We start from the raw sequence: 12,260 nt of genomic DNA on the forward strand, positions 1-12,260 counted from the left end.
AATTAAAAGGATTGAGTAGGATTGTGAAAGACCTTTGCCTGAGACCCTGGAAAGCCTCTGGCAGTAGGAGTAAACAATATTGACCTTGATGGACCACTGGTCTGAGTCAGTATAAGGCAGCTTCATGTGCTCACATTACTAATATCTGATACATTGCATATTTTTCTGATAGATTGCGTAGCCTGATTTTTGTATCTGTTCTTTTTGTATCTGTGCAGTCAGCAGTATCTATACAAGAAGTGACACGAGACTTGATAGCAGGATTAGCTGGGCTCATGAGTAAACGCCAAAGGCACGCAGAGACATTAAAGTATAAAGTCTCAAAAAATCTCAGACTTTTCCATTTTACTATGTGCCCTTTTAAAAATTGGAAACAGTGGTGTGTGTGTGTATGTCAGAGAGAGAGAGAGAGAGAGAGAGAGAGAGAGAGAGAGAGAGAGAGAGAGAGAGAGAGAGAGAATGTGATTGTATTAAGATGGGCACACCCAAATTAATGTGGGTGCATTTGAAGAGCTCATTGAACAATGGAATTCCTGTTCATCACTCATGAGCAGGACATGAGTTGAAGCAGCAGATATTTTGAGTATAACTAGTTTAGCCATGTGTGACGGACTGCACATTTTTAAAAGCCTGGAAGTGCAGTACACACAGCTGCAGGATTATTAAGGGTCCTTCTCTCACAGAATCAGAGAGCTTTGAGTGGCAGGCTGTTCCAAAGGTAGAATGGAAATAGGAGTGTTTTCAGTCCTAGCAGAGAGGAATCGAATGTGAAAGGCTGGGAGACATTTTAACATCAGCAGGAGAACTAATGGGGAGCAGTTTTAACACCAGCAGGAGAACTGGGGGAAGCTGGCACGGAGGTTTGGGAAGTAGGTGCAGACTCCCAAACAGGCTAAAGAAAGGGGATAGATCTTCTAAGGAGAGGAGGTTTTTCCTACCCTGTAAAATAGAGAGATAGCAGTGAAGAGATCCCTGGTCGGGTGTGCTTGTAAACTGTCTGTGGAGACCTTTTAGATTCAGTTAACAATTGAAGGAAAGCACTAGTGTGTGAAGAGATGATTGGGGTACTAGAAAGTGGGTACCAGCATTTCTAACTCTAAAAGAGAAAGAGAATACTAAAAGTAAGTATCTTAGAGGGCTTGGAGAAAAACAAGGGAACCAAAGTCTGAAAACATAAGCCTTTAAGTATCTGTGAAAACCAACCTACATTGGGAAAGGGAAAAAATAATGCCATGAAATGCACTTCATTGTGCCATATGATCTTTGAGCACTCACTGTTGTTCTTCTGTTTCAGCTGGAGGCTGAAGCTGTCTTCCGTGCTATCACCATTGCTAGCCAGACCAACTGCCCCTTGTATGTGACAAAAGTGATGAGCAAGAGTGCTGCTGACCTAATTTCACAAGCTAGGAAAAAAGGTGTGAAAATGTTTCCTTGTACCTTTAGAACTACATGTTAGTTCAGTCCACAGGCTTGCTTTGTCTTCTTCATTTGTTCCTTTGGCCTCTCATAAGACAAAGAACTCACCACTCCAAGCAACATCAGTCCATAGGACAAAGATTATCATTATCATCATCATCATTGTACGTTCCCTACAGCCCCAAAATGCACCCTCAAAGTGACTTATAAAAAGTTAAAATATTATTCATTTATTTAGAATATGTTTATGCTGTCTCTCCAGAAGCTGTTCTGAAGTGACTTACAAAATCAAAATAATAAATACAAAATATTAAAAGATATTAAAATCCAGTATTTTAAAAAATCCCAGCCCAGCATAAAAAGTCCAAAATAGCTAATTATAAAAATTACTAGAAGAACGAATACTCATGTGTGCTAAAGTGAAACTTGTCTCATTAAGACAACAATATCTGTTTTGTCCCTGCTGGCCCTAACTGTTTGTGGCTCTTCATAATTTCCAAATGGGGCTGCCTTGATTCTTTCTTTCTTGTTCCACAGGTTCTTCATGTAAATAGTAGCCACTTTTATTATATTACTTTTGTATTGAGTTTCAGGGACATTGTGTTTCTTCTGGTTTACTCTCAGCTTACCTCTCAGTGCCCCGACTGTGTCATAAAAAATACTTGAGGCATGAAGTGGATACATATCCATATATCTTAAGTTGTAACTGTGTGCTGGATTTCAATAGCTGTAAGCTATTTTAGAAACTGATCTTGTCCAGAGAATGAAGTATAAATATAATGAAATAACAATCATTAATACCATGAGCGTAACATTACTAAATTCATCCAAGAGTCATAAACATCTTGCTATAGAAGGAAGTTTTCATTAGTCTCTTGAAAATCACCAAAAAATGAACATCAAGAGGAGAATTGCAGAAGGATGTTACAACCACCAAGAAGGTGGATTCTTCTAGCTACCTGCTGTCCCTCAGAAAAGATAAGTGAGTGCACTTAAAGCACTCCACCTTTGACTACCTTAGATAATGTGAAGGTACATACAGAAGATGATACTCTGGGTCCTAGATTGTGGACAGAAACTTAATAAAAACCATTGGGCACACATTCATGCTCAAGTGATACATGCTGCCTATAGCTAGTTCCCATTAGAAAGATGTCTGCCACATTCTTGGTCTAGTAAGCCCAGTCAGGAGTTATAAATGTAAGGTTGCTGCCAAGACCAGAAGCTATATATCTATGTTGTTTCTCTTCTGATGTGATGGCTCGTGTGACTTGTCCTTCATTTTTTTCCCTCCCCACCAGGTAATGTGGTGTTTGGTGAGCCAATCACAGCCAGCCTTGGAATAGATGGAACACACTACTGGAGCAAGAACTGGGCAAAAGCTGCTGCATTTGTGACCTCCCCACCTCTGAGTCCAGATCCAACAACCCCTGATTATATCAACTCTTTATTGGCCAGGTTGGTGATTCAACATGCAAATTGGCCTCTCCCAATAACTTGTTTTGAACAGAAAAATGTTGCTGCATCCGACTAACCAGCAGCAGGCCTCAAAACAGTAGAAAAGGTTGATCATAGGCACAAAATGAATTTTATATTTACTTGTGGGGAAATTCCAAGTGGAATAGTGCAGATTCTGTTTACTTAGCCTTGTTCACTCAGTGGATACTGCGCCATTTCTGTTGCAGTATATTTCATATACAGAATTATGCTATGATCATTTGTTCAAATTAAAAACAAAAAGACATCATCATTATGCACAAAAGAGATGTGTACAAAAGTCAGAAGAAGCAGTTGATGCGATCGTATATTTGTCTGATCTGGATATCAATGCAGAACTAGTTTAGTAGGCAGCTGTAAAGTAGGAATATGTCTGGGAAATACAGGGTACTATACACCTCTGATTTCAAAGTGCACCTGTTGCATGGTGTCTTGGAGAAAATACTGTATTTGCAGGTGTGAGTTAATTAGAACTGGCCAGCCTGAAAAGAACAGAAATGGAATGGCAGCATGAGTTGCATATGAAAATTTTGGCACACATTGTTTGGGAGATGGGAACTTCCTGAGACGGCACAATGTCACTGTGTAATGGCTTTCTTTACAAGTTGAGCTTGTTTCATCTCCTTGTGTTTTTAAAGTAGCACACTGCTGGCTGAAAGGAGCACCACCTGCTTCTCGTAAATTCTGTGCTCTCCATTTCTGGATGCAGTCCTCAGGAAGTTTGGGTGATGGGTGCCTCTATGTCTGCCTGTTTGTTTTTATTCTTACTAGAACAAATCAGACTGACACAAATCTCTCTGCTCAATAAAGTAGACATATGGCACCAAATGATTAAGGGGAGTTAGGGATTGTCATTGGATTAGGACTTTGTGTCAAAGACCTGAACTGGGACGATGAGACTCAGTGTCTCTGAATCTGAAAATCAGACATGGGGTTCATCAGGAAGAGAAACATTCTCTATATATAGTTTCCTTTGTTAGTGTTGAGACAGGGCTTTTACGGATTTTAAAAAAATTTCTTCTTTTAATTACTCTGAGTCCTTTTAGCTCGCTGAGTTGCTGGCAGCTCACAGATGCCAGGAAGGAGGAAATTTCCATGGAGTTTGATGTGATTGTTAAGCCATTACCATTGTTTCTTGCTGCCCTCTAGTGTCACTACACTTAAATATAGCAGGCCAGAGCAGAGAGCTTTGTTTCTGTAGGAGTTTTACAACAAATAAGTGAATAGTTACACCAGCATTTCTCAAACTGGAGTCCCAGGACTTATGGGAATCAGCTAGGATACTTGTTATTGGAAATACAACGGTGAGCCCCTCCTTGTGCATCCACATGATGTCAAAATGTAGCCCTCTCAGTTTTCTAGGACCAGAAAAGACAGGGACTAAAAGAATGAAACTGGTTTTGCTTCTTCCTCTTTTGAAAGGCAGAAGTTGTAGACCTGCTGCCAACCGTAGCTTCTACATCACCTGAGAGACTCAGCCAGTTGCTAGGGTCCAGTAACTCAGTGATTTCAAGGTGGTACAATCTCAATGCAGCCATCATAGTTACTTAAGTTTTCACTCTGTTTTTCCAATACGAAAGATTTCTTCATAGAAATCTTAGGTTCATAGGTCTGAATACTGAAGTTCAGAGTTTGTGTGATGGTAGGGTTTTTTTCCCCCTCTGGCTTTTTGTCCAAGGTCCTTCTTGCTCTTGTTCATCGGGTGTCTAACTAGATCTGTCATAGTGGCTCAGGAGCCACACGTGGCTTTTCCGGGCACTGTTCCTCAATGTAGCACCTTCTACATGTTTCAGGAAAGTGGTCAAGGCCATTGCCTGGTTGGGCTGGTATTTAGTAGGTGATTTCTGCCTTGAAACTGTCATTACTGGAAGGACTGGAGTCTGGACCCCAGTGGTAGGAATGGAAGTAAAGATCCATTCCTCTTCAAAATCTCCCTACTCTTCTGTGCACCCTCTAAGGTCTCATCCTAGGATGTCAGCAATGGCTAAGAGGAAAGCAAACTGGCCATGTAGAAGAGATAGTAAAACCAGCTGGCCACTCCCTTTTCTCCATGACCAGCTGAACAGCTTGGTCTCCTTCAGGCACCTGGGCAATCTCACTCTTTCACTTGAGCTGCTTTGCCTCATGCTGAGGAGAATGGGAAGGTAGAGAGGGAAGCCTTTTCCCTTGCTCCAGATTCACAAGGATTGGCTAAGAGTGACAAGTGATGAGAGGAAACATGCAGAAGTATGCTGGTATTTTAAAAGGTAATAGTTATAAATACATATTTAATATTATGTCCTTACATAATTGTGTGTGTATGCTTGGTGGGGTAGTATGCAAGGCATACAGTAGTCTTGGGCTGTTTTGGTCAATGGTAATTGCAAATGTGGCTTTCCACAAGCCGTGGAGTGTCCCTTCCTGTCAAGGGGTGAGGTTGATTAGACTTCAGGTCAAGTTCTTTTGAGTTGTGGTTTTCTAAAATCATCAAGCTGTCCCTGTCACATCATTTGTAGTGGCTCGCAGGTGTATGCATCTGCAATCAAAACATGGTTGCATATGGGCCCAACAAGAGGATTTCTTTTCTCCTTGTCTAATGATGAAGAGGACTTAATGAAGGAAACAAGATTTGCATACATACATACACATTTTGAAATCTGGATTGTTTCAGGGTATGGTTCAGGGTATGGTATTCCTGAGGCTTTACTTACTAAATAAATGGGCAATGCAAAAATGAGAAGAAAATCACCAGAGCGACTGGTTGTTTCCTTGTTTTAAAAGCAAGATCATTCCCTCCTGCGTACTCTTCCAAGAGATCTCACTAATGTCTGCATTTTGCTGGTCAGGAATGCTGTATCACACATTTTATCTGCTGGCCCACAGTAGGGCAAAAATGTAGCACATACAACATGGCAGTTGAGTTGAGTAGTTGAGTTTATAGTTCAGCTGGTTGCTCTTTTCTCATTGTTAGGCCCTATTTATGAACTTTGAATAAATGTGATTTTCTGTTTAGTTTCTGTTACAGTATTCATTCAAGACTTCTGAACACTAAAACTAATACGTTGTTATCCCTAAGAGCTAATGTGTTAACCTCAGTGTTCAGTCAGTCTGGTGCAGACTTTGATTCCACTCTGTTCTGTTGTGGAAAGGATAAATCGTTTGTGCCTTTATATTCACTGAAAAGCATGCATCATCATTTTGTTCAGAAAGAGCTGCTGTTATTTTCAGAGGATCAGTTCATATGTAAAACCAAACTGTGGTTTGGCATTACATGGCTGTGCTCAGTTTGAAGGTGGTTGTTGCATCCAAACTAGCAAACTACAGTGTGTGTGTTGTAGCTTTCCCTCAGACCAGGATTGTTGCTTCAACTTCATTTTGAAATTCTGGTATCCTGGTATAGAGGTCAAGCTTGAACCATTGTTCAAAGATAACTATAAACTGGTGCACTGAAGAGAGGGAGGAATGTAGCAAGTCTATAGTTTGGCATTTTGTGCGAACAAATCCAAAAAAAGAGTTGCCTTGATATAATACAGTTAAATACTTCACTTTCTCCTGCCACTCCTGTCTACTTGTCAAGTTAAGCAAAGACATGGCTAATAGGTCCTTACCTTTTTACCTGTTACCTAGTGGTGACCTCCAAGTCTCGGGAAGTGCACACTGTACCTTCAGTACAGCACAGAAAGCAATTGGAAAAGACAACTTCACAGCAATCCCGGAGGGTACCAATGGTATTGAGGAACGGATGTCTGTCATCTGGGACAAAGCAGTGGTAAGAGAAAAGATTGTGGAGGAGAGGATGGCGCACATGAATTTATGGTAGAGATGAGCCGTAGGCTTTTGCTCTGAGCACTGAGTTTCTCCAAAATAAAGGAGTTAATGAAATGTGGAGAAGGATTGATTCTCAGGAATGATAATTTAATTAAGCATTTCTCTAAATGGAATGAAAAATTTGTTTTTTCCTCACACTTCTGCTCCCATCCAGTGAGATCCCACTTTGGCCAAGGGGTGAGGTTGTGTCCCAGCAGTAGAGCATCTGCTTTGCATGCAGGAACCTCTATAGAGTCACTCTCAGTCAGATTAGAGAAACTAGACCAAGGGTATGACTCTGTGTGCATGCTGCATTAAAACATTTAGCTGTTCACTGTCTATATTTTAACTTTGGTATGATTCATACTTAACAGGCTTCTGGGAAAATGGATGAAAACCAGTTTGTGGCTGTGACAAGCACCAATGCTGCAAAGATCTTCAGTATGTACCCAAGGAAGGGGAGAATTGCTGTAGGATCAGACAGTGACCTGGTGATATGGGATCCTGATGCAGTGAAAATTGTATCTGCCAAAAGTCATCAGTCGGTAAGTCTTCTCAGGGGTATGTTTGTTAAAATATCTAAAAGGTTGAGGAAAGCCATTTATCATATTGCCACAGTGTTGCTACACCAAGAACCAACCACTGTTTATTTGAATTGTCAAAATGTTATTTCAATATTGTGATACCTCTCCTTTGTTTTATGGCATGTAGAAATTAAAAAAGGCATAAATTTAAAAGGAGCAGGGCTAAGTGTTAAATAGTAGAATGTTTACCTGAAGATTTGTTATTTTTTTAAAGGTAAAGGCAGGAGTTTCTAATATGGAGAATAAAATTTTGTCTTTAAGCTGTGACTTGGAATGTGGTACATAGACATTGCATTGAACATTTGTTTTTCAGAAGAAAAACCCCTACGTATCATCAGGCCAAGAAATCATCTCCTGGGGGGAAAGGTGTCAATCATGAATCTTCTGTGTTCTCTCAGTTCTTAGCTCTAAAGCTGCCTCACTTGAGAATGTTTTTCAAAATCTTGAAAGCCAGTTACATTAAACAGTACCCAGTTCCTACAGATGTTCTCGCATTCATTCTCCCTCCCCTGTCCTGTCCACTTGGTTATTCCACAGTGCTACAGAGCTTCAGATATGGTATTTGGAGACAGGACATTGTAATGAATGGGTTAGGGGCTTTGATTGTTAACAAAGTTGTTAACCTTATATATCGTAGGCAGCTGAATACAACATTTTTGAAGGAATGGAGCTGCGTGGAGCTCCACTGGTTGTCATATGCCAGGGAAAAGTAATGATGGAGGACGGGAACCTTCATGTGACACAAGGGACAGGGCGTTTTATTCCTGGTGCTCCTTTCTCAGATTATGTCTACAAGCGCATCAAAGCAAGGAGGAAGGTAAGATAGAGAAGCTTTTGGGAACCAAGGCTTTTAACAAAAGATGCTCTTTCCATGCCACAAAGGTAACATCAGAAATCCTGGCCATATGGAAGACCCCACAGAACTGCTGTTACCGAAGCCCATTTCTAGGAGGGGCATAATTAGTGTGGGGTCAGCACCTCCCACTTGTCCATAGGTACCTGGTTATTCTTTTTCTGTATGACATTCTTTCTCATTGCCTTCCATATTTAGAAAACAACTCTGTATGGTTTTGTGCAGAGTTTTTTTCTGGGAAAAGAGGTGGCAGAACTCTCAAGAGGGAAATGAGGAAGAAACACACAGGGTTCTTTGAAATAATATTATTTTCACGCACTATTGCCGAGTATTTTCAAGAGGTGCCGGAAGTCCGTTCTACCACGTTCCCCCTGAAAAAAAGCCCTGGTTTTGTGAGAGAGCAAGCTAAGCAAACAGCCTCCCTCACCCATTGGTGAATGAAGTATTTTTGAAAAATCCGTGGAAGTGGCTTTTGAAATGAAATACAACAATTTGAGGGCCCCTGTAAGAGAAGCCTAGCTCCCTTAGCATGTGTTCTTATGTGATTATTAATATTGCTTAATTTCTTTTAATGACAGATGGCTGAAATGCATGCTGTTCCAAGAGGCATGTATGATGGTCCTGTGTTTGATTTAACCACTACACCTAAAGGGGGAACCCCTGTAGGCTCTACTCGGGGATCCCCCACCAGGCAAACACCTCCAGTCAGGAATCTCCATCAATCTGGATTTAGCTTATCAGGTAAGCATAAGAATGGTGCAGTGGTTGAAATCTGCAGCACCTCTACACAGAAAGTCACTTGAAAAGGTGTTGCATGTATTTAGTACAGTAGGAGGCAATCTTCATAAATTTCCCTGCTGCTTCAAAATTAGCTGCGCCTCACCTAGGTGATGGAGCTAGCTTTTTAGATAATGTTCCAATAATGGTATGAAACAGGGAAAGAAAAGCCATCACCTTCGCATGCTACCACTAGCTGTAACAGTGGGTGACCGCCTTCTGCCTGCTACTATCTAATTTACCACTGATTTTTTCACTGTTGATTGAAAGCATAGTATTTCTGGAGTTGGATAGTGTAATTGATACCCAAGTAAATGTTTTGAATATATTGACAATTGAAAGGAAAAAGAGCAGATGAGAAACATGGATTTTTGTAGTCCCATGTGTCTGATTCATGGCCACAAGAAGAAAAACTTCTAATTTTTCTCTCTCTTTTTTCTTTCCATCTTGTACATATACTGCAGGTACCCAGGTTGATGAAGGGGTTCGCTCAGCAAGCAAGCGCATAGTAGCACCCCCTGGAGGCCGCTCTAATATAACATCTCTGAGTTAAGCATCCCAGTAATCAGGGAGTGGGAGGGAAACTTGTTATTTGATAAACTAAGCAATGGTACATTGATATTTAAGAACAAAGGAGCAATGGAAAAAATGTTCAAATTTGGAAGAATCAATAAGCCTCAAGCCTTATGTTTCATAAATGCTATTCGCTACCTAGCTTTAAAAAATATTGCGGGTTTCTTTTACGTTTATTCATAGCCTTAATATTTTCCCAATTTTTTTTACATGCATGCATATCTGACCGGTGACTAAGTTAAGAGTATGTAATTGTACATGGTGAGTGCTTGTGTGATGACACATTGTAAGAAGGGGGCTGGAGCAAGATGGGAGATCAATAACATGAACAAGCTGTTTAGTCAGGTGACTTCGGCGGAGTCAGACCACAGTTTAAGGTTTGGGATGGGTGGGAGCAGGAGGAGGTAGGGCAGGGCAGAGGGAGGTTGAGGGGGGGGACCAAGTAGATCTGTGTATTGTGTCCATGTTTTTTTTGTTTCCACTCAATGCTGACAAGACATAGTTGCCTCTGAGCAGTACATAAGGCCATCTTTGTAATGGCTCTGTTACATCACTTACTCCTGTTAGAGATTTTATTACTTCGTACATTTTACTGAATAAAAAAAATCAAAAGTAACATTTTTTCTATTTGTCTTATTCTGATAACATTTTATTTTCTACCTCTTTAAATTAATTCTTCTATTAGATTCTGTTCCTTTGCAGGGGAATAAAAAAAATGGCTAATTGATGTGCTCAGCAAAGTTGTTGTGAGCATTACTTTTAGCCTTGTGGAGACATGACAATGATTCTTGAAGTTCCTTTCTCCTCCATGATCTCTGAAAAGGGTGCTAACAAAGACTCTCGAGTCTGCACAATTCTCTGACATTCATACTGCATGGTAATTTTGAATGTGGGCAGAGTGCACAACAATATTCATAAAGACCACACATTTACACCTATGCCAGTCCATTGCCCTTTATCACTGTGGATTCCCAATTGTAGAACCAGAGTTGTGCACCCTACAAAGTGGATTCAAATTGGATTCATGATATAAAGTGGATTCATGATGCATTCAATTAACTGCAATGAATGGAGAGCATGGAATACTGCTGTCTAGACATATCCTTATTTATGTCAGATTCCTTCCTGCCAGTGGTGTACATTTAAAAAAAAATTTTTTTTAAATCTTGTCAAATGTGAAATAACTATTTCAGAGAATTTTGTAGATGGAGATACTTTTTACCAATAAGGAGTCTTGTCACCAATATAGCTATAATATTCTATTTACATCTTGCTTGTTTATTTAAGACAAAATCAGTAACCATGATTTATATTCCACAAACATTATTCATAGGTTTACAGTTCTGTGGGTATTCATTCTTGTTCTGAGACCTGAGATCTAAGGTTGGGAGGGACAGGCAAGCAGGTAGCCTGTCACCAGCTAGTGTCCCCAAAATCATTACTCTAAATTTTTAAAGTTTTTTTTTCTAAACCAAGAGCTACAGCTCATGTTGAGGAAAGGTATTGAGTCCCAAAGCACTTATGCCTGTATCTTTTCTGGGCAGCTTGAGATTTATTCATGGAGAGGGAATGCTGTCTGGTTTTCAGGGGTGCTATGGCATAGTTGGCTCAGAAGCAGTGGTATTAAGGGTAAGTTCTCTGTATGATGTCAGATTTCCAGTGTCATCTGGAATAGCCCTCCATCTTTCCATGGCTTTCTACTTTCCCCCACTGAGGCAGTGTGAGACCGTATGTGTAAAGCTAAGGGCACATTCCCTCTCTCTTGACCAGAGTCCACAAAAACATGTTACTTGGGCTCCTAGTGTATGTTGGCCATTTCAGGAGAAGTGTTAAGAAGCAGAGAGGCTTTTGGATGGAAACCCCATGAAGTATTTGGATTCTTGTCAATTATAACAGTACAATTTTTTTAACTTGACTTTGTATTGTTAGTCCTGAGGGACGGACTGTGAAACCCTGGTGACTCTCTCTTCTGACTAGTGAGGTAGAGGATTGCGTCACCCTATTTGGATATTATACTAAACACTGTTTTCTTCTCTACAGATTGGAATTGAACTGAGACTCTTAGGTAATTGTTTGTTTTTCATCCAAATTAATCATAGCAATAAACTCCCATTAATTCCAAAGCTTTTCAGTTTCTCCATAATCAATGAGAGGAAGGAACATGCAAATGCGAGGGCTTCTGGCTAATTCATGTCATAAGTGAAGAGCCTTGTTTATGATGTTTGAATACAACCATTGGCTTATTTGAAGGCTTGAGCTTCTTACAGATGGTAACTGCAAGTTTTGTACCAATTTAAGGGACTGACGTTTCTGTATTGCTTACATTTGGCCATAGGGTGGTGCCAAATTCCCAAACACAGGGCCATACGCTCTTGTGTAGTGTACTCTGTAAGGGAGATTAGGGTATTTGTAAACGGTATGGAAAACAATTTTTAAAGGATTGCTTGCATTCCCAACAGATGTTCAGAAACCAAATAAAAATTGTTTCTCATCTCAAGTAGATGACTGAGGGTAAGAAATCTATTCTCAGACAAAAAGCTGGATACCATTCATTTAAGTTCTGGTTCCAGTGAAAGAAAGCTAAGCGCATGTGATCATGTGTTTTAGACAGTTACAGTCTGCCTTTTCTCCACAATAGGGACCCAAGGCAGCTTACAAGAGCAGGCTCCCCTCACAGCAACAGCCATGTGAGGTAGATTAGGCTGTGTGACTGGCCCTAGGTAACCAAATGAGTTTCCATGCCAGGCTGGGAATTTGAACTTGGGCCCAATATG

General features: G+C 40.4%; 1 protein-coding gene across 2 annotated transcripts in view; it reads left to right on the top strand.

The window, feature by feature from the left end:
• Positions 1–10,102, top strand: part of DPYSL3 (dihydropyrimidinase like 3) — a 102,652-nt gene extending 92,550 nt beyond the window's left edge. For both annotated transcript variants that reach the window (XM_054976201.1, XM_054976202.1), the window contains exons 8-14: positions 1,295–1,415; positions 2,718–2,874; positions 6,520–6,661; positions 7,074–7,244; positions 7,921–8,100; positions 8,715–8,877; positions 9,378–10,102. In XM_054976201.1, the coding sequence (XP_054832176.1) occupies positions 1,295–1,415; positions 2,718–2,874; positions 6,520–6,661; positions 7,074–7,244; positions 7,921–8,100; positions 8,715–8,877; positions 9,378–9,466 (1,023 nt within the window). In that variant the 3' untranslated portion in view covers positions 9,467–10,102. The remainder of the gene's footprint in view (positions 1–1,294; positions 1,416–2,717; positions 2,875–6,519; positions 6,662–7,073; positions 7,245–7,920; positions 8,101–8,714; positions 8,878–9,377) is intronic.
• The last annotated feature ends 2,158 nt before the right edge of the window (positions 10,103–12,260 follow it).

The sequence above is a fragment of the Eublepharis macularius genome, chromosome 4, assembly GCF_028583425.1.
Source record: "Eublepharis macularius isolate TG4126 chromosome 4, MPM_Emac_v1.0, whole genome shotgun sequence".
Taxonomy (NCBI): domain Eukaryota; kingdom Metazoa; phylum Chordata; class Lepidosauria; order Squamata; family Eublepharidae; genus Eublepharis; species Eublepharis macularius.